General features: G+C 49.1%; 2 protein-coding genes and 1 long non-coding RNA gene across 8 annotated transcripts in view; 1 reads left to right on the forward strand and 2 right to left on the reverse strand.

The window, feature by feature from the left end:
• LOC146035936 (leucine-rich repeat and fibronectin type III domain-containing protein 1-like protein) overlaps window positions 1–20,434 on the reverse strand; it is a 425,701-nt gene that overhangs the window by 309,126 nt on the left and 96,141 nt on the right. The window lies entirely within an intron of this gene.
• LOC146035933 (uncharacterized) lies at window positions 7,173–15,055 on the forward strand. Of its 2 annotated transcripts, none has more exons than XM_083159650.1 (5): window positions 7,173–8,423; window positions 10,874–11,085; window positions 12,621–12,881; window positions 12,967–13,687; window positions 13,801–15,055. In XM_083159650.1, the coding sequence occupies exons 2-5, from the start codon at window positions 10,876–10,878 to the stop codon at window positions 14,466–14,468; spliced, it is 1,860 nt and encodes a 619-aa protein (XP_083015776.1). In that variant the 5' UTR covers window positions 7,173–8,423; window positions 10,874–10,875; the 3' UTR covers window positions 14,469–15,055. The 2 variants fall into 2 exon arrangements, with proteins under 2 accessions (XP_083015776.1, XP_083015777.1); XM_083159651.1 differs by lacking the exon at window positions 7,173–8,423 and having other exon boundaries at window positions 10,786–11,085; window positions 12,967–13,303; window positions 13,379–13,687.
• Window positions 17,879–20,204, reverse strand: LOC146035935 (uncharacterized). 2 transcript variants are annotated; one of them, XR_014460750.1, is made up of 11 exons: window positions 20,083–20,204; window positions 19,862–20,001; window positions 19,641–19,780; window positions 19,420–19,559; window positions 19,199–19,338; window positions 18,978–19,117; window positions 18,757–18,896; window positions 18,536–18,675; window positions 18,315–18,454; window positions 18,094–18,233; window positions 17,879–18,012 (listed from the first exon to the last, which is right to left on the reverse strand). It is a non-coding gene; the product is annotated as an uncharacterized LOC146035935 (long non-coding RNA). The 2 variants fall into 2 exon arrangements; XR_014460749.1 differs by having other exon boundaries at window positions 18,757–19,117.

Here is a 20,434-nt window from a genome sequence, read left to right on the forward strand (position 1 = left end):
AGGGATCACTGCGTTTTTGATTTTCGTTGTTGTTGTTTTTAGTAAATTAGCCTAGATCACATTTCCCATTATAACAATGTGATCTGCTTACTAAAACAAATTTAAATTAACAGGTTTGGAGCAGTTGAAGTGCATTAAGGTCGGGGTTGCCTACCCTCCCGGAATGGCCGTGTGAAATCGGGTTCCCCTCCCGGACCCCCAGAAAGGTGGGTAACCCTCCCGGATACCGGCGGCCCCACCGCATCTCCCCCATGGAAGTGTTCATTTCCTGCGATTCGTGGCTTTTCGGGGCAGGGGGCAGGGCTAAAGATGCAAATCACATAATTTAGTCATGCTCCACCTCAAAGACCCCCCAATTGCAAGATTTGCAGTACAGGGGGCGCGGCTTGATGACGTCTACATCCCCGCCCCCCGAAGTGCTGCTGACAGTCTCCTCTCCGAGACTTTAAAAGTAGGAAACCCTGATTTAAATACCAAAATAAATTGAAACGGGTGCAATAACATCCTTTCCACATTATTTTAGTAAATGGGCTCCAAAGTGTTGTCAACCAATTCAAACTTTATTCTCCTTACAGTAACACACTTTCTAAAAGAAATGTGAATATTTATGGAATTTCTCCAAATTTCGATTTATAAAAAAAAAAAATCTAAAAAGTTCAAACGATCAGCCAATTTCTTGCCATTCTGTCATGTTCAATCACACCTTACTAACACATTCAAGCCCACAACGAACATCAAAGTAATTTTCGCAATGAAAAACAAAATATTAAATGCATTTCTATTATTTTAAAACTATCAATTTTAAGTTTTTAGCAAATAATAGCCACTATGTTTGTAAAGAAATATAGGGTGAAATTTACTAAGATGTGAAATACACTTCACAGGTCATGTTGCTATAGGCAACCAATCAGAAGCTACTTATTTATTTACCACCCTCTAGAACAGGGGTCTTCAACCTTTAAGACAGCGTGGGCCACCTAAAAAAATCCAGTGAAGCCCGAGGGCCACTAAAATCGCCTACGGAATTTCGGACAGCCCCATAGAATCACAGCTCCCCTATAACGTCAGCACAGTCCTTCATAGATAGTTGGCACAGCCGCCCATACTCAGCACATAACCCCACACACACACACACACACACACACACACCCCCTAATAGTTATCAGCAGCCAATTTGGGTTCCAGTGCAAACAGTAAAATATGTGCCCCCCCCCGCCCATATATAATTTGATATTGAATAAATTGCACGCGCCGTAGGCGCGCTCCCAAAAATGGGTGTGACCTAATTATAAGGGGCGTGGTCTAATTATAACGAGTGTGAACTAGCAGGAAAACAATTACCTGACACCTCTTTTGCAACCTGCATGACCAGACATTGGTTACCGCAGGAATGGTCGTTGTCCTCACACGCTTAAGTTGACTGAAGGCTGCACAATGACATATAAACATGAAGGCCCACACAGTAAAATAGTATGCCTCACAGATCAAACCCAAACAATGAAAGGCTACTTAAATCAATATACACTGTAACACTGTTTATCCGTAATGCCCATTACACATTGTGCATCACACCATAGTGTCCATTAGACATTATGCCACACACCGTAATACCTGTTGTACATTATGTCATACACCATAATGCCCATTACACATTTTGCTGCACCGTGATGCCCATTACACATTAATCCACACAAAATTATGCCCATTGCACATTATGCCCCACACTGATGCCCATTATGCCACAGACCATAATGCCAGCAGTTCTCCTGCTTATACATATGATGCCCCAGCAGTGCCCCTCACACACAATGCCCCAGCAGTGCCCCTCACACACAATGCCCCAGCAGTGCCCATCACACACAATGCCCCAGCAGTGCCCATCACACACAATGCCCCAGCAGTGCCCATCACACACAATGCCCCAGCAGTGCCCCTCACACACAATGCCCCAGCAGTGCCCCTCACACACAATGCTCCAGCAGTGCCCCTCACACAATGCCCCAGCAGTGCCCCTTACACAATGCCCCAGCAGTGCCCCTCACACACAATGCCCCAGCAGTGCCCCTCACACACAATGCCCCAGCAGTGCCCCTCACACACAATGCCCCCAGTAATGCCCCACACACAATGCCCCCAGTAATGCCTGCAGCTTTGCCAGGTCCCCTGCTCCCGCCAGATGTACCTCCTCATCAGGGCCGTTTCTACAGGCGGACAAGCCGTGCAGCCGCCCGGGGCGCCGTGCTTGCCACCACGTGACTGCACGGCTTGTCCGCCACTGCTAGATGCCGGGGCGCCGCACCAGCTCCCCCATGACCCGCTGTATCACTTTGCTGGAGCGCCGGGTCAGCACGGGGGAGCGCTGCGCTACTGAAGGGACACCTGACAGCCGGAAGGATCTCTCCCTGCCTTCCGGCTGTCAGTATGAGCAGGGGCGGAGCTTGACCTATGGACTCGGTAGGAAATATTGAATGCTCCACAGTACTGCGGCTGCCACTAAGGTGGGGGCCGGGGTGGCTGCTGCTGGCAGGACCTCCAATCACCTGGTGTCACAGCGGCGGCGGCTCCCGAACTGCTGCTGCCTCTTTGTCAGGAGAGATTCCATTGCAGAGTGCGCTCTAGCCTAGGCTCCTGCACAGAGGACAAAGGCTGCCAGGGGACCATGCCAGGTGACTACAATGATCTGTTGTTGTTATTATTATTTACAGTCATTTCCTGCTGACTTTGGTAATATTCCCTATCACTTTATTCTTATTTACCAGGATGCCCAACGAATTCTTTGTAAGGTGCAGTTAGTATTATTCATTTATCATCTCATTATTATTTACCATAACTGTGAGATGACCTGCCATATTATCATTCTTTATAAGGCTGTATAACCTATTCACAGTCAAATGACATTTTATTATTATTATTATTACTATTATTACAAGGATAAAAAACCCATTAACTTCCAAGTGTCTCTATATTCTTATTATTTACAATGGGACATATCCATCAGCGCAGCCCAGGCCACGGGTAGATGGGTTCACCTTAGAAGACAGCGGTGGGCGTGGCCTCAGCATCAATGCATTGCAGTAGTCCACCACCGCTGAGATGGAAGACCCCAGATGCTGTGTCCCTATTGTAAAGACCCGACAGGCTGGCTGCTGCTATAGGGAAACTGCTGCCGCTGTGCCTCTGAGATGGAAGACCCAGCCGCCGCTGACATGCTGTGTGCAGGTAGTGGGGGGCACTGTGTCACTGTGTATAAAAGCAGTGGGGTTGGGCTGTGTAAGAGGGGAAGGGTGGGGGTTACGCTTAATGTAATACTGCTTTCACATTGTAAAATGAAGGTTCACACCGGGATTTTGAAACTGGTCAGTCCCAGCGCGAACCTGCATTTTGGGATGTTCTTGTGCAGCCTGCGCAGGCATCAGGAAGGAGAACAGCAGCTAACCTCATCCCACCCGACCAGGAAAGATAAAGGAGGTGATGTGGGATATGTCAGGGAGGCTTGTGGTGGCCTCCTTCATCCCTCCTCATCCGGCGTCCGGCCCCACCTCCAGCGATCAGCTCCTGACAGAGACACACTGGGGCCCACACAGCATCCTAGGAGCCCCAGTAGTGCCTCGGGGGCCCCCGCATTGTAACCGGGTCCGCGGGGAGTGATGCCCTCCCACCATCACTAGGACCGTCTGATTGTCTGGGGACAGGATGCCTGTCGTGTGGCCGAACATCCTGGACTTCAGCCGGGGTGCGTGTAAGAGGATCCTTTGGAAACTGGGTAATTACCAGCTCTTTAACCGCCGTTATTCTGGTGCGGCTGCACTGCGCATGCGTGAGGGGTGCTTTTGTGCCTAGTCGGTGCTACTATGCATGTGCAACTAGCATGTAATCACCCCATGGCAACTAGCAGGAAATCCCCTGTGGCAATGAAGATGTAATCACTCCATGTCAACAAGCAGGAAATAACCAGTGCCAACAAGCATGTAACTCCTGGCAACTACCATGTATAATGGCCATTATGATGTGGAGCATATTGTGTAATGGGCATTATGCTGTGGAGCATAATGTGTAATGGGCATCACGGTGTGTGGCATAATGTGTAATGGGCATCATGGTGTGGGGCTTAAGGGGCATTATGGTGTGGCGTGTAATGGGCATTATGGAGTGTGGCGTAATGTATAATGGGCATCACAGTGTGGGACATAATGGGCATCATGGTGTGGGGTGTATTGTGCTAAGGGGTGTAATTTGTAATTGGCATCACGGTGTGCGGCATAATGTGTAATTGGAATTACAGTGTATAATGATTTATGTAGCCTGTCATTGTTTGGGCTTGATCTCTGAGGCATACTAGGTCACTGTGTGGGCATTTAGGTTTTTATGTCACTGTGTGGCCTTCAGCCCGCCAACTTGAGTGTGGGAGGACAATGTCCATTCCAGCGTTAACCAATGTTTGGTCATGCAGGTTGCAAGAGTGAGGTGTAAGGTAATTGTTTCCCTGCTATAAGCCACACCCCATTTAATTAAGCCACACCCTTTTTTCAGCGTGCGCGCCTTCGGCGCGCACAATATAGTCTCTTTCACATTATGAATGGGGGGGGGGGGGGGGGGGGGGAGGGGGCGCATTTTCTTTTATTTGCCCTGGGAGCTAAATTCTCTAGAAACGGCCCTGCTCCTCATCCTGCAGCTTTGACGGGTCACCTGCTTCCACCATCCATGCCTCCTCCTGCAGTTTCGCCGGGTCCCCTCCGCCAGCTGTGCCTCCTCCTCCTGCAGTTCCAGTGCCGGGTCCCCTGCTCCCGCCAGCTGCGTCTCCTCCTCCCGCAGCTTCGCCGGGTCCCAACTCCCCAGCTCGTGACCAGACGTGCCTCCTCCTCCCTCAGCAGCGCTGGATAAACTCCTCTGCCCTGCCTGCAGCCAATGGAAATCGGGTAGGCGGCACCCAAGGGGACTCCATTACACTGCCTCCCTCGGCATCATTTTCTTTTACTTAAAAAAAAAAAATCCTGTGCATGGCGGGCCGGCGGGCAAGGGGCCACTGAGATCAGCTCCGTGGGCCACTCGTTGAAGACCCCTGCTCTAGAAGATAGTAGACATGCTGTGATTGGTTGCCCAAAGCAACATGAACTGTGAAGTGTATTTCACATCTTAGTAAATTTCACCCTAATCTCATAGCTGAATACTGTACTGTACACTAGTAAGTTTCTAAAAGACTCTGAAATCTTCAGGATTCCGTCATGTCCTCATTTTCTGTGTCTCCCAGATGCAAGGAAGGAACGGCAAGCAAGTATAATAAACTGTATGTACGGGTATTAGGTAACAGTGCAAACAGTTACAGTATATATTCAGGAAGACGGATTGTAAAGGTAGCGGTATAGCTGACAACTGTCCGAAATCCCAGCACCATGACCGTTAAGACTTCTGCTCAGTTTGCCAGAGCCTTGGCAGCCTCTGTGGTACCGAGGACAGTGACAACTGGCACGGCCAGGAGCTGCCAGATATTGTTGCACTACAGCACCTGGCTCACCCTCCTTATCACTCGTCTTCTATCAGCTGCCTGTGACCACACAGTGGTGTCTTTCAAATGAGGCCTACTGATTCCGCCTGACACATTTCTATGCATCTCTAGGTGTTTCGTACATGTGTCTGGCAGGAGGGGGGTCTCATTACAGAATGGGTTTTAACGTATATCAAACCATCTCGCTACAAGCCTGTGTCTACCACAGCGCTAGCTGCTGCCCTGTTGACAAGGATCTGTCCTCGCTCGTCTCATAAAAGCACAGAAAACTCCTTTACAAACCAGTGACTTTAAACAATCCGGCGTCTCTATGGAAACTAAACATACATAACCGTGCACTCGTGTCTGAAGTGCTGTGTCAAATTGCCTCTTGGGTTTCATATTTTCTTGCTAATTTGCACCTGTGCAAGGAGAAATGAGAGAAAAGAGAATAGAAAACTACCGGCGGTATTACTCCGATAAGCTCACATATATAGCCACATCTGGGAGACAGAACACTGAAATCTAATGCAGTGTATCATGTCATCCATTTATCGATCACTCCGTGAAGGCGGGGAGGATGTCCCTGCCAGGGTTGTCAACCGTCAATAAATTCACAGAAAGTTAAAAATATAAGTCAAAATGTCACCGTCAGTAAGAAAGAATAAAAACACAATAAATTCAGTATACATGCAGCACTGTCTAAGCTTTCATCTTCTAATTTAGAATACCTCAACCTAATTGTGACTAAGGAGGCAAATCCAGGGATCAGGATCGGCAGCCTCCCGGCATTTTGGCATAAGATTGTCCAGATTTTAGGATTATTTGGCGCATGCGCAATTTAACTTGTTTTTATATTAGGCAGTAGAGGTCCGAGGATGCGCTGAGCAGCCTGGCCACCACACTGCTCCAGGACCCCCATGGAGGGAGAATAGAGCCTGTGGTGAAGTAAGTGAGCCACTAAGCCCGCAAAGGGGCTTATTTGTGCTCACCTCCCTGTCTGAGCCTCGGCAGTCGGGATACTGACCATTGGTATCCCGATTGTCGGACCGCCATACTACACCTGAACATGTGGGTGATGTCCAGGTGCAAAAATATAATTTGTGCCTCCCTTCTCCATTCCAACCCAAGTTCACAATATGCAACATGGCAGTTGGAGACAGAGAGAGCAGAGGGCGAGAGAGAGGCAAAAGGTTACAGGACAAACAGTGGGTGACACGAGCAGCAGTGGGCCCCTTAGTCCTCAGGAGCCCCAGTGCACTGCACCAATGGTAGTTCTGCATCTGTTACGGTTTTTGGGTGTGGTATTTTAGGTCAACAATGTCTAGGCCAACACCAAAAGGTACGAATGCACAACTTAGTCACTGAAAAAAGGACGACACAAACCAAAAATATCGTTATGGAAAAGGTTGAAATTAGTTTTTCATGGTTTTTTGTTGTGTCAATGTTGACAATTGAGCACATGGACCCGTAATTATTGTACCGCTTTGTTTGCAATCCTTCAGGCCAGGTGCCACACTCCACTTACCCTGCACTTGGCACACGTTACCATTCCTAGTCATAGCCCACATGGATGGTGAAGAATGAAAAAGTTAAAGAAAGACAAAAAATTGCCAAAAAACATGTCAACATTTTCACATGTCAACCCGTTGCTTAGGTCAACCTTATGGGCATATGTACGATGACCAATTGACTATTGACTTAGACATGGTCTACCAGCCATCCGCATACTGTGGTCTTCATTGATTAAGCGTCATTGCTTAGAGGAATGCATGAGGGAGAACTCCAGTGGTTCATAAAGCAATTCTTAGATTGTGTGATTAAAAATAAAAATGTAATGCTACCAAATTATGAACAATGTTAATGTGTCAAATGGAAAGAATATAGAAATCAAACTGTTCTCTGCACACACCACATATTTTCCCTTTGAAATGTGAGTAGACAGCGTTTGGGGTCAGATTTTATAGCTTACAACTCACTGAGTGGGCGTTTCACTTATTAAATCTGACACCGGCAGCTGCCGTGTCAGAACTGTATAGTGAGCGGGGTGCAGAGTGCGCGGTTTTATAGCAAAGCTTCATTTATATCTTTAACATTTGTCAGATTACATAATTACCAAACTCAAACGCTGTTCTTCAGGAAACGCTGTACCCCCGCTGCAAGGAAAGGCCTACAGGAACAGAGTCACAGTGCATGGCGGAGACCAGGATTCTCTTAGTGATAGATAGATTGGTACAGTGCCAGATTCCTCTAACCTCTGGCAGCCGGCATTGCTGGGGTCACTCACACGCACGTCTCTAGTCTGGCGGCATTCAGAATGTGGATGTTGTGTATACTTTGCACCGCCAGGTCAGCACTGGGAAGGGTGTGACACGTGCACAGGGGGCAGCTTGAGAGGCAGGATGATGAGTTTACATAATTGACACCCCCCCCCCCCTCCCCGCTATACATTTTGACTATTACAAGCATTATAAACTATAGGTTGGGGCCACAATGGCACAATACACAGTGGGCGGTATTCAATGACCTGAATCGCTGGTCACAGCGATTCAGGTTTCACATTCGCCAGTCAATCGCCGGTTTTTTGACGGCGATTCGCCACGCGTAGGGATTCGTCGGAAGTCGCCGGGACTAGCTGTGTCACCCTATTCAACGTGGCTGAGAATCGCCGCCCCCAACGGCGATTCTCAGCCAATCCAGCGTATCTGGTGACTGGGTGGAGGGCGGGTGTATATATTCCCGCTCTTCCATCTAATATATAAGTGACTTCCCTGCTGCGCAGCTCTGCTATTAGCTTTCAGCAGGGGTGGAGTGAGTTGCTGCAGCTAATAGTTCTCCCTGAACACGTGCAGAGAGCAGAGAGCAGAGAGCAGAGAGCAGAGAGCAGAGAGCAGAGCCTGGAGCGTGGAGCGTGGAGTGGAGTGCATATTTTCTTTTGCAGGTGAGTATTGTGATGTGTTTGTACTGCAATGCTATGGGGGTTTGTTGTATGGGGTGGGTGAGTGTTTGTTTGTTTGCAGTATGTGTGCCCCCCGTTTTTTGGGGGGGTTTTAAACTTTTTTTGCTTGAGTGTTTTTTTTTTTTTTTTTTACTGTGCTTGGTGCAATGTGCAGCCATGCTGCATGCTTGTTTGGGGTGCTGGAGTGTTGTGGTGGGTGCCCTTCATGCTTTGGGCGTGGTCGTGAGTCCCCATTTTAAAATGACTGCAGCCAAAAAAAAAAGGAAAAAAAAAAACCTGCAGCCATTTTAAAATGGGGGCCCTGGGTCACGAGCATAGCATGTCGGGATCCCCCCCACTACACCCCAGCATCCCTGACAAGCATGCCTGCACCTTGCACCCCACTTGGGTTTGCCTGGCCCCTAAGTGTCATTTTCACAAAATTGCCTGTTTGGGGTTTTTTTTTACTGTGGATCATGTGTGGGTGGCATGTGCGGCCCTGATGCATGCTTGTTTGGGGTGCTGGAGTGTTGTGGTGGGTGCCCTTCATGCTTTGGGCGTGGTCGTGAGTCCCCATTTTAAAATGACTGCAGCCAAAAAAAAAAGGAAAAAAAAAAACCTGCAGCCATTTTAAAATGGGGTCCCTGGGTCACGAGCATAGCATGTCGGGATCCCCCCCACTACACCCCAGCATCCCTGACAAGCATGCCTGCACCTTGCACCCCACTTGGGTTTGCCTGGCCCCTCAGTGTCATTTTCACAAAATTGCCTGTTTGGGGTTTTTTTTTGAGTGTGGATCATGTGTGGGTGGCATGTGCGGCCATGCTGCATGCTTGTTTGGGGTGCTGGAGTGTTGTGGTGGGTGCCCTTCATGCTTTGGGCGTGGTCGTGAGTCCCCATTTTAAAATGACTGCAGCCAAAAAAAAAAGGAAAAAAAAAAACCTGCAGCCATTTTAAAATGGGGTCCCTGGGTCACGAGCATAGCATGTCGGGATCCCCCCCACTACACCCCAGCATCCCTGACAAGCATGCCTGCACCTTGCACCCCACTTGGGTTTGCCTGGCCCCTCAGTGTCATTTTCACAAAATTGCCTGTTTGGGGTTTTTTTTGAGTGTGGATCATGTGTGGGTGGCATGTGCGGCCCTGATGCATGCTTGTTTGGGGTGCTGGAGTGTTGTGGTGGGTGCCCTTCATGCTTTGGGCGTGGTCGTGAGTCCCCATTTTAAAATGACTGCAGCCAAAAAAAAAAGGAAAAAAAAAAACCTGCAGCCATTTTAAAATGGGGGCCCTGGGTCACGAGCATAGCATGTCGGGATCCCCCCCACTACACCCCAGCATCCCTGACAAGCATGCCTGCACCTTGCACCCCACTTGGGTTTGCCTGGCCCCTAAGTGTCATTTTCACAAAATTGCCTGTTTGGGGTTTTTTTTTACTGTGGATCATGTGTGGGTGGCATGTGCGGCCCTGATGCATGCTTGTTTGGGGTGCTGGAGTGTTGTGGTGGGTGCCCTTCATGCTTTGGGCGTGGTCGTGAGTCCCCATTTTAAAATGACTGCAGCCAAAAAAAAAAGGAAAAAAAAAAACCTGCAGCCATTTTAAAATGGGGGCCCTGGGTCACGAGCATAGCATGTCGGGATCCCCCCCACTACACCCCAGCATCCCTGACAAGCATGCCTGCACCTTGCACCCCACTTGGGTTTGCCTGGCCCCTAAGTGTCATTTTCACAAAATTGCCTGTTTGGGTTTTTTTTTGAGTGTGGATCATGTGTGGGTGGCATGTGCGGCCCTGATGCATGCTTGTTTGGGGTGCTGGAGTGTTGTGGTGGGTGCCCTTCATGCTTTGGGCGTGGTCGTGAGTCCCCATTTTAAAATGACTGCAGCCAAAAAAAAAAGGAAAAAAAAAAACCTGCAGCCATTTTAAAATGGGGTCCCTGGGTCACGAGCATAGCATGTCGGGATCCCCCCCACTTCACCCCAGCATCCCTGACAAGCATGCCTGCACCTTGCACCCCACTTGGGTTTGCCTGGCCCCTAAGTGTCATTTTCACAAAATTGCCTGTTTGGGTTTTTTTTTGAGTGTGGATCATGTGTGGGTGGCATGTGCGGCCCTGATGCATGCTTGTTTGGGGTGCTGGAGTGTTGTGGTGGGTGCCCTTCATGCTTTGGGCGTGGTCGTGAGTCCCCATTTTAAAATGACTGCAGCCAAAAAAAAAAGGAAAAAAAAAAACCTGCAGCCATTTTAAAATGGGGTCCCTGGGTCACGAGCATAGCATGTCGGGATCCCCCCCACTACACCCCAGCATCCCTGACAAGCATGCCTGCACCTTGCACCCCACTTGGGTTTGCCTGGCCCCTCAGTGTCATTTTCTCAAAATTTTCTTAAGGTAGGTTAATTGCACAGTAAAGGTACAAAAATGTAAAGTTTGCTTTATCTGTGTTTATATTCCACAGGAATGTCTCATCGGACAAGGATCGTGGAACCCCTTTCCCCTCTTCTTTCTATTTCAGGTGAGACGAGTCCATTGGAGATGACTACAAGGGAGGAAGATGGTGATAGGATATCCACAAGTAACCCTGGCCGGCCGGTGCAGGACGACATGGAGCATGGAGATCGAGAAGGAACACCTCAATCAAGACAAACAACTAAAAGGAGAAGGACACAGGTAACTTCTTTAAAACTTGATGAATAGACAGGTTTCGCAACAACGCACTAGCGCGTATTTTACCCTAAAAGTGGGCGCCGGGACCCATTAAACAGTGGCCACCGGACGCCGTTGCCTGTAGGTTTTATATAGTTTGCTGCTGCTGCGCATCACGAACCCTGCATGAGAGCAGGTTAACTTTTCAAACTCTGCATCCTAAGTCCGCTCTGCTGTTGAGAGCAGTGGGGGGGGGGGGGGGGTGGGGACAGGATAGGATGCTGTAACAGCCGCTCTCAGCAGAGTAGATCTGCGCACTGGCAGGGTAAAGGATGATGCAAATTTGACTTAGATCAGCGTGTCAGCTGGTCCAGTCCCACCCCGCCGCGTTGATAGCCTGCTCACCTACTCTGCTGACCCCCCCCCCCCCCCCCCCCCCCCCCCTTGGCAACCAGTGTGAAGATCCCGGGATCATGTAGCAGCGCAGCACGACTTAAACCTCACGCAGAGTCCCAGGGTCACTCCTAGTTCAAAAGATTGCACAGGAATAAACAATAGCAAAGATACCAAAGTATTACCTTTATTTTACACACGGGTTTTACATGTTAAATCAGCATTTAAAGTCTATATACATTATATACAGAAAGGTCATCAGTATTATTCACGTTATCAGAACCATACCATGTTATCCCTCAGATTAACATCAGATGGCCAGGACACGCTAGTCCACAACTCCCGGCGCTGACGCTCGGAGACTTCTCTGCCTCTCTCTCCCTGCAAACACCCACTTAAATCCCAAAGGCAGCCCTCTCCACCACCCTCTGGAATTTTTAACCCTTCCTATGCTGGGTGCGGTTGCATGATATATAAAGAGGCCCATTGATCCCAGAACCAAAAAATATACACAAACTAAACAGATTGTAATCTAAGCTTTTGGTCGCTTCTAACCGGACCATAGATATACAGTTATATTCTTTAGGTATTAAGCATTCGGGAAGACTGCCATATTTAACTTCATTGTAGCAAATCCCTTATTCATGCTACCATCACAGTTTACTAACTACATAACCAGGAGGCAGTGACGTAACCACGGGCAACGCTTATCCTCCCAGTTTCTCTTGTGTTCAAAAAACGCTCTTCTTGCCTTCATATGCATATGTAGCAGTATGGGCTACAGTATACAAAGCTTAGGGAACATAGTACAGCCATTTACATAACATGAGGGAATATTTCCCTCCAGTAGCACACATACTCATCCTAATTGAATAACCTGTTTGGATTATTCAGTATAACATCCTATTATTGTCCGACATACAGCCCTGTGATGTCCCCTATATATAGCAGTCTGGGGTTCCCAGCTCTGATATGAATACAGTCCGTGATAATTTCCGGTTATCGCCGGCATTTTGCAGTTCTCTTTGCTGCAACGCAGAAAGATGCAGGCGAACAACATATGACGGAAAGGGGCGTGGCCAAATACTTAATACATCATGAGGTTAATGTTTAATATATGATAAATCTTTTTGTGTAATTTTGCTGACACTGTTTGTTTTTTAAAGGCTACAGACAGAACACTGGACGAACAACCCAGTGGTTCTGGGGTCCAACCACCCGTAGCGAGAAAGAAACCTGGCAGGAAAAAAAAGGTTCCCCTAGACCAACTTGCCGAGGGAGAAGAAGAGAGCATCCCGTTCACTACTGCAGAAAGCAACGTGCTGGTTGAAATGGTCCACAAGTTCTATGACCAACTGTGTGGACAAAGAAGACAGGAAACGAGCGGTAGAGAGCGTAAAAGAATATGGGCCTCGATTGCAGAGAAGGTTCATTGCTTTTTTTTTATTAAAATAAATCCATTTAAAAAAGTGCATTATTTGATTGTTTCTAATGTGATTTTTTGCATCTTAGATTACAGCAGTGAGTGGCAACGTCAGGTCGATCGACAAATGCCACAAACGATACAATGATTGTCGACGGCACACAAAACGGAAGATGGGCCAAGTCAGGCAACATCTAATTGGGACTGGAGGCGGACCACCATTTCAAGTTTCATGGCAGCCGTGGGAACGAGCCATCCAGGAACACATGAATCCAATCATGGTGGAAGGTGTTCCAGGCTCTGTGGAGTCCAATGTCCGCAGAGCAGAAGTGTTGAACGCTATCGAAGCGCAAATTCCACCTGCGCAACGAAGAAGACGGAAGACAACACCAGCAGAAACAGCACCTTCGCAAACTCAGGAGCAGGGTAATTATTTGTACTACTTTGCTCTCTCTAAAATTATTTTGCAAGGTTCTAAAATGTATATTTTCATTTCAACAGTTGTCGTTGCTGAAGATCGGACAGAAGACACCCATGTAAGCCAACCGGCTGAAGAACAGTCAACACAGGAAGAGACCATCACCCTGGATCTGTACTCGATCAGTCAGTTTGAATCGTCCATTCAAACAGAAGACACCTCTCGAGGATTTGAAGACAGCAGCTTGCAAACCCCACTGGGTGAAGAAGGATCTACAGCAAGTGGAGGATTGGCCCATCAGCTTCCAAGTTATCATCATTCCATCCAGGACATCGAGGAAGCGTCTGAAGATGAGGAGGAGGTGGATCCCACCAGACCACCACTGATGGATTGTAAGCTTTTGCCATTTGTTTGTAACCTTGTGGTTTTTTTTTTTTTTTTTTTTTTAAAGATTACATTGTGTGAAATGGTTAAAATTTATTTATCTTGTCCTTTTTTTTTATAGCCGGAATGCAGCTCGTGGAGGACATCCAGAGAGAACAGGCTCCAACGCGCGTCCATAGAGTCCGGCAATTGGCGTCTGAAATAAAAGATCACCAGAACCAGTACCGGATCATGATGGAGCAGAGGATGACAGCCATGGAGAAGCATCTTGAAACACTGGCCACAACGATGTCCGACATCGAGCGAAGACGCCAGGAGGATTGGGCCGAAATAGAGCGAAGACGGCATGAAGACTGGGTGGAATCCGAACGCCGACGTCGAGAGGATAACCAGGTGATGATGACCGGGATCTACAAGTTGGTTGAGAATGCAGCGTGTCAACAGGAGACCCTGAGACAAATTTCCACCTGCCAGACACAAATTGCGGCAAGCTGCATGATGATCGCCAGTTCCCTGCAGCAGAGATACAATCCGGACAACGTGGGACAACCAGCGAGAGCCACCCCTTCACCGTGGATGCCACCATCTTCATCAAGTCGGCATCAGGAGCCTGCGCATCTCCAAACATCGTGGGCTGGATCTTCTCAGGCATACCAAGGCTACGCTGGAATGTATCCACCTCCTCCACCCTCCAGCCAAAGACCAAGGACGCCACCACATCGCACATCTCCTGCTCGAGCTTCAACCGCCCAAAGGCCGGGACCGGCGGAGGAGGACCCTGCACAGTGAACACGGTCGTATATTTCCATTTATTTTACATGTTGTTTGTTTTTAAGTTAATATAGAAAGCTTTCTTTTCTCCAACTTTCAGTTTGTCTTTTCTTATGATTATTTAACCCTTGCAAATTTTTCCTACAGCTGTGTTCACTAAGGAGTTGGGCGTAACAGTTATGCAATGCATGCGCGTGCATGCATTGATAATTGTTGGGAAATGATGAAAGCTCCTTACATATGGTGGATGTAATAATGGGCCATAAAAAGAGCAATCTGATCCCACATTTCTACCCTTGCAATGCAACCTTTAAAACATTTGTTCATATTTATCAAAATTACACCCAGTGCAAACACCATTTTTTTTTTTTTCAATTTTTCAGGGGCAGTGCATTGGAAATTGATTTTCAACTCCTAAAATCCAAAACGGGGAGAATGCCAAAGCTACATACCTATTGGTGAGTAATACCCAAGTGCACCCTCTAATCTATCTTGTCCCCAAATCTTGTCCCTTGTGCTAACGCACAGACCAGGCGCATTTGAAGTGTGGCTGGCTTGTGCGTTACCACAACGCTTACTCAGCATCCGGTGCCCACAACTTGCAAGTCACATCTTGTCCCTTGTGCTAACGCACAGACCAGGCGCATTTGAAGTGTGGCTGGCTTGTGCGTTACCACAACGCTTACTCAGCATCCGGTGCCCACAGCTTGCAAGTCGCATCTTGTCCCTTGTGCTAACGCACAGACCAGGCGCATTTGAAGTGTGGCTGGCTTGTGCGTTACCACAACGCTTACTCAGCATCCGGTGCCCACAGCTTGCAAGTCGCATCTTGTCCCTTGTGCTAACGCACAGACCAGGCGCATTTGAAGTGTGGCTGGCTTGTGCGTTACCACAACGCTTACTCTGCATCCGGTGCCCACAACTTGCAAGTCACATCTTGTCCCTTGTGCTAACGCACAGATCAGGCGCATTTGAAGTGTGGCTGGCTTGTGCGTTACCACAACGCTTACTCAGCATCCGGTGCCCACAGCTTGCAAGTCGCATCTTGTCCCTTGTGCTAACGCACAGACCAGGCGCATTTGAAGTGTGGCTGGCTTGTGCGTTACCACAACGCTTACTCAGCATCCGGTGCCCACAACTTGCAAGTCACATCTTGTCCCTTGTGCTAACGCACAGACCAGGCGCATTTGAAGTGTGGCTGGCTTGTGCGTTACCACAACGCTTACTCAGCATCCGGTGCCCACAGCTTGCAAGTCGCATCTTGTCCCTTGTGCTAACGCACAGACCAGGCGCATTTGAAGTGTGGCTGGCTTGTGCGTTACCACAACGCTTACTCTGCATCCGGTGCCCACAACTTGCAAGTCACATCTTGTCCCTTGTGCTAACGCACAGACCAGGCGCATTTGAAGTGTGGCTGGCTTGTGCGTTACCACAACGCTTACTCAGCATCCGGTGCCCACAGCTTGCAAGTCGCATCTTGTCCCTTGTGCTAACGCACAGACCAGGCGCATTTGAAGTGTGGCTGGCTTGTGCGTTACCACAACGCTTACTCTGCATCCGGTGCCCACAGCTTGCAACTCACATCTTTTCCCAAATAGGTTTTTGATACCAATTTCCAAAATTTGCTCTCCTTTTTTGCAGGTTATACCGACGGTAAGGATTAAGAATTGACACCGGGAAAGTCTTTACCATGGTATTAATTTATTTCGGAATTTAACATGTGAAAAAAAGTTAAATAAAGTTTTTCAAATATATTGACTGCTTTCTTGCTTCTGAATGTTATTAAAAAGGTATCAGATGAGTATTATTCCATTTTCTTTTGAAACGACTGCAAAAAATGATAAAGGGTCAGTGTCAGATAAATATTAAGGTTTTTTTTTGTGTTTTACATGCATACAAGCTAGGAGTTTCCAGATTGGTGCCGGTTTAGACCAAGTACTTTTTGGGTTTATATTTCACTGATACTCCTATTTCTAAGCTTTTCCTTAAATATGTCATTCTTGCCAAATACACCTAAATAGATTTCTAAAGGTGTCTCAGTGAAATATTTGGAGCAATCCCCGCCATCTCATAACAGTAGTGATTGATCCAAAAAGCGAATTTCTGGGGCTATTACAGGGTGATAGTTTCAGAAAGCAAATGATTTTGGGAGAGTGTTCCCATAGCTTAGATAACTTAGATTTGACCATATAATTGATTGATTTATCACTATTTTCAATAGTTTAAAAACTCTACCAAAATCAAACACAAACTCAAGCTAGCTATATTCCATTTGACATGAACTGGATTCATGGACGAGAGGTGAATAAACATGTAAAATTTATTGATGAGAAACAACATTACTTAACACCTTGCACGCACATGACAGGTACAGCCTATGGTCCGGCAGGTCTTTTTCACTTTAGGGGTTCACCCGCTGGAGACTTCCCCGTCCAGAGACCAGCAAAAGAAACTGCAAAGAAGAAAGAAGGGGTTAATGATCGGTGACTGTCTCCTATAGCCTCCCACCACCAGTCCCCCACGTAGTTCCATACTCACCCCAGATTTGGTTTTAATGAATGTGCTCGCACATGACAGGTACAGCCTATGGTCCGGCAGGTCTTTTTCACTTTAGGGGTTCACCCGCTGGAGACTTCCCCGTCCAGAGACCAGCAAAAGAAACTGCAAAGAAGAAAGAAGGGGTTAATGATCGGTGACTGTCTCCTATAGCCTCCCACCACCAGTCCCCCACGTAGTTCCATACTCACCCCAGATTTGGTTTTAATGAATGTGCTCGCACATGACAGGTACAGCCTATGGTCCGGCAGGTCTTTTTCACTTTAGGGGTTCACCCGCTGGAGACTTCCCCGTCCAGAGACCAGCAAAAGAAACTGCAAAGAAGAAAGAAGGGGTTAATGATCGGTGACTGTCTCCTATAGCCTCCCACCACCAGTCCCCCACGTAGTTCCATACTCACCCCAGATTTGGTTTTAATGAATGTGCTCGCACATGACAGGTACAGCCTATGGTCCGGCAGGTCTTTTTCACTTTAGGGGTTCACCCGCTGGAGACTTCCCCGTCCAGAGACCAGCAAAAGAAACTGCAAAGAAGAAAGAAGGGGTTAATGATCGGTGACTGTCTCCTATAGCCTCCCACCACCAGTCCCCCACGTAGTTCCATACTCACCCCAGATTTGGTTTTAATGAATGTGCTCGCACATGACAGGTACAGCCTATGGTCCGGCAGGTCTTTTTCACTTTAGGGGTTCACCCGCTGGAGACTTCCCCGTCCAGAGACCAGCAAAAGAAACTGCAAATCCAGCTGCTTGTAGGTCCCTCCAGAAATTATCAAGCAGGAATAGGCTGCGGAAAATAAAAAGGGGTTAGTGACACCTCACAGGGCCCAAACCCTCCCCTCCTTCCCCCAGGGGGAGCGATACTCACCGGGTAACTGCACAGTAGCCCATGGGAAAGGCATCACGCACCCACACCTGCCAGCAGCCCTCACACATCAGGGGTTCATCCGCTGCACACAGGATCCCGCTGCTTGTAGGTCCCTCCAGAAATTATCAAGCAGGAATAGGCTGCGGAAAATAAAAAGGGGTTAGTGACACCTCACAGGGCCCAAACCCTCCCCTCCTTCCCCCAGGGGGAGCGATACTCACCGGGTAACTGCACAGTAGCCCATGGGAAAGGCATCACGCACCCACACCTGCCAGCAGCCCTCACACATCAGGGGTTCATCCGCTGCACACAGGATCCCGCTGCTTGTAGGTCCCTCCAGAAATTATCAAGCAGGAATAGGCTGCGGAAAATAAAAAGAGGTTAGTGACACCTCACAGGGCCCAAACCCTCCCCTCCTTCCCCCAGGGGGAGCGATACTCACCGGGTAACTGCACAGTAGCCCATGGGAAAGGCATCACGCACCCACACCTGCCAGCAGCCCTCACACATCAGGGGTTCATCCGCTGCACACAGGATCTCGCTGCTTGTAGGTCCCTCCAGAAATTATCAAGCAGGAATAGGCTGCGGAAAATAAAAAGAGGTTAGTGACACCTCACAGGGCCCAAACCCTCCCCTCCTTCCCCCAGGGGGAGCGATACTCACCGGGTAACTGCACAGTAGCCCATGGGAAAGGCATCACGCACCCACACCTGCCAGCAGCCCTCACACATCAGGGGTTCATCCGCTGCACACAGGATCCCGCTGCTTGTAGGTCCCTCCAGAAATTATCAAGCAGGAATAGGCTGCGGAAAATAAAAAGGGGTTAGTGACACCTCACAGGGCCCAAACCCTCCCCTCCTTCCCCCAGGGGGAGCGATACTCACCGGGTAACTGCACAGTAGCCCATGGGAAAGGCATCACGCACCCACACCTGCCAGCAGCCCTCACACATCAGGGGTTCATCCGCTGCACACAGGATCCCGCTGCTTGTAGGTCCCTCCAGAAATTATCAAGCAGGAATAGGCTGCGGAAAATAAAAAGAGGTTAGTGACACCTCACAGGGCCCAAACCCTCCCCTCCTTCCCCCAGGGGGAGCGATACTCACCGGGTAACTGCACAGTAGCCCATGGGAAAGGCATCACGCACCCACACCTGCCAGCAGCCCTCACACATCAGGGGTTCATCCGCTGCACACAGGATCTCGCTGCTTGTAGGTCCCTCCAGAAATTATCAAGCAGGAATAGGCTGCGGAAAATAAAAAGAGGTTAGTGACACCTCACAGGGCCCAAACCCTCCCCTCCTTCCCCCAGGGGGAGCGATACTCACCGGGTAACTGCACAGTAGCCCATGGGAAAGGCATCACGCACCCACACCTGCCAGCAGCCCTCACACATCAGGGGTTCATCCGCTGCACACAGGATCTCGCTGCTTGTAGGTCCCTCCAGAAATTATCAAGCAGGAATAGGCTGCGGAAAATAAAAAGAGGTTAGTGACACCTCACAGGGCCCAAACCCTCCCCTCCTTCCCCCAGGGGGAGCGATACTCACCGGGTAACTGCACAGTAGCCCATGGGAAAGGCATCACGCACCCACACCTGCCAGCAGCCCTCACACATCAGGGGTTCATCCGCTGCACACAGGATCTCGCTGCTTGTAGGTCCCTCCAGAAATTATCAAGCAGGAATAGGCTGCGGAAAATAAAAAGGGGTTAGTGACACCTCACAGGGCCCAAACCCTCCCCTCCTTCCCCCAGGGGGAGCGATACTCACCGGGTAACTGCACAGTAGCCCATGGGAAAGGCATCACGCACCCACACCTGCCAGCAGCCCTCACACATCAGGGGTTCATCCGCTGCACACAGGATCTCGCTGCTTGTAGGTCCCTCCAGAAATTATCAAGCAGGAATAGGCTGCGGAAAATAAAAAGGGGTTAGTGACACCTCACAGGGCCCAAACCCTCCCCTCCTTCCCCCAGGGGGAGCGATACTCACCGGGTAACTGCACAGTAGCCCATGGGAAAGGCATCACGCACCCACACCTGCCAGCAGCCCTCACACATCAGGGGTTCATCCGCTGCACACAGGATCTCGCTGCTTGTAGGTCCCTCCAGAAATTATCAAGCAGGAATAGGCTGCGGAAAATAAAAAGGGGTTAGTGACACCTCACAGGGCCCAAACCCTCCCCTCCTTCCCCCAGGGGGAGCGATACTCACCGGGTAACTGCACAGTAGCCCATGGGAAAGGCATCACGCACCCACACCTGCCAGCAGCCCTCACACATCAGGGGTTCATCCGCTGCACACAGGATCCCGCTGCTTGTAGGGCCCTCCAGAAATTATCAAGCAGGAATAGGCTGCGGAAAATAAAAAGAGGTTAGTGACACCTCACAGGGCCCAAACCCTCCCCTCCTTCCCCCAGGGGGAGCGATACTCACCGGGTAACTGCACAGTAGCCCATGGGAAAGGCATCACGCACCCACACCTGCCAGCAGCCCTCACACATCAGGGGTTCATCCGCTGCACACAGGATCCAGCTGCTTGTAGGGCCCTCCAGAAAGTATTAAGC

The sequence above is a fragment of the Crinia signifera genome, chromosome 9 (genome assembly GCF_055691185.1).
Source record: "Crinia signifera chromosome 9, ASM5569118v1, whole genome shotgun sequence".
Lineage (NCBI taxonomy): Eukaryota > Metazoa > Chordata > Amphibia > Anura > Myobatrachidae > Crinia > Crinia signifera.

Bases quoted from the DNA above. Each gene is read 5' to 3' on its own strand.
- LOC146035933 (XM_083159650.1), top strand. From the start codon at position 10,876: ATGTCTCATCGGACAAGGATCGTGGAACCCCTTTCCCCTCTTCTTTCT. The intron at 11,086-12,620 runs GTAACTTCTTTA...TGTTTTTTAAAG, and splicing joins CTAAAAGGAGAAGGACACAG to GCTACAGACAGAACACTGGA. The intron at 12,882-12,966 runs GTTCATTGCTTT...TTTGCATCTTAG, and splicing joins GGGCCTCGATTGCAGAGAAG to ATTACAGCAGTGAGTGGCAA.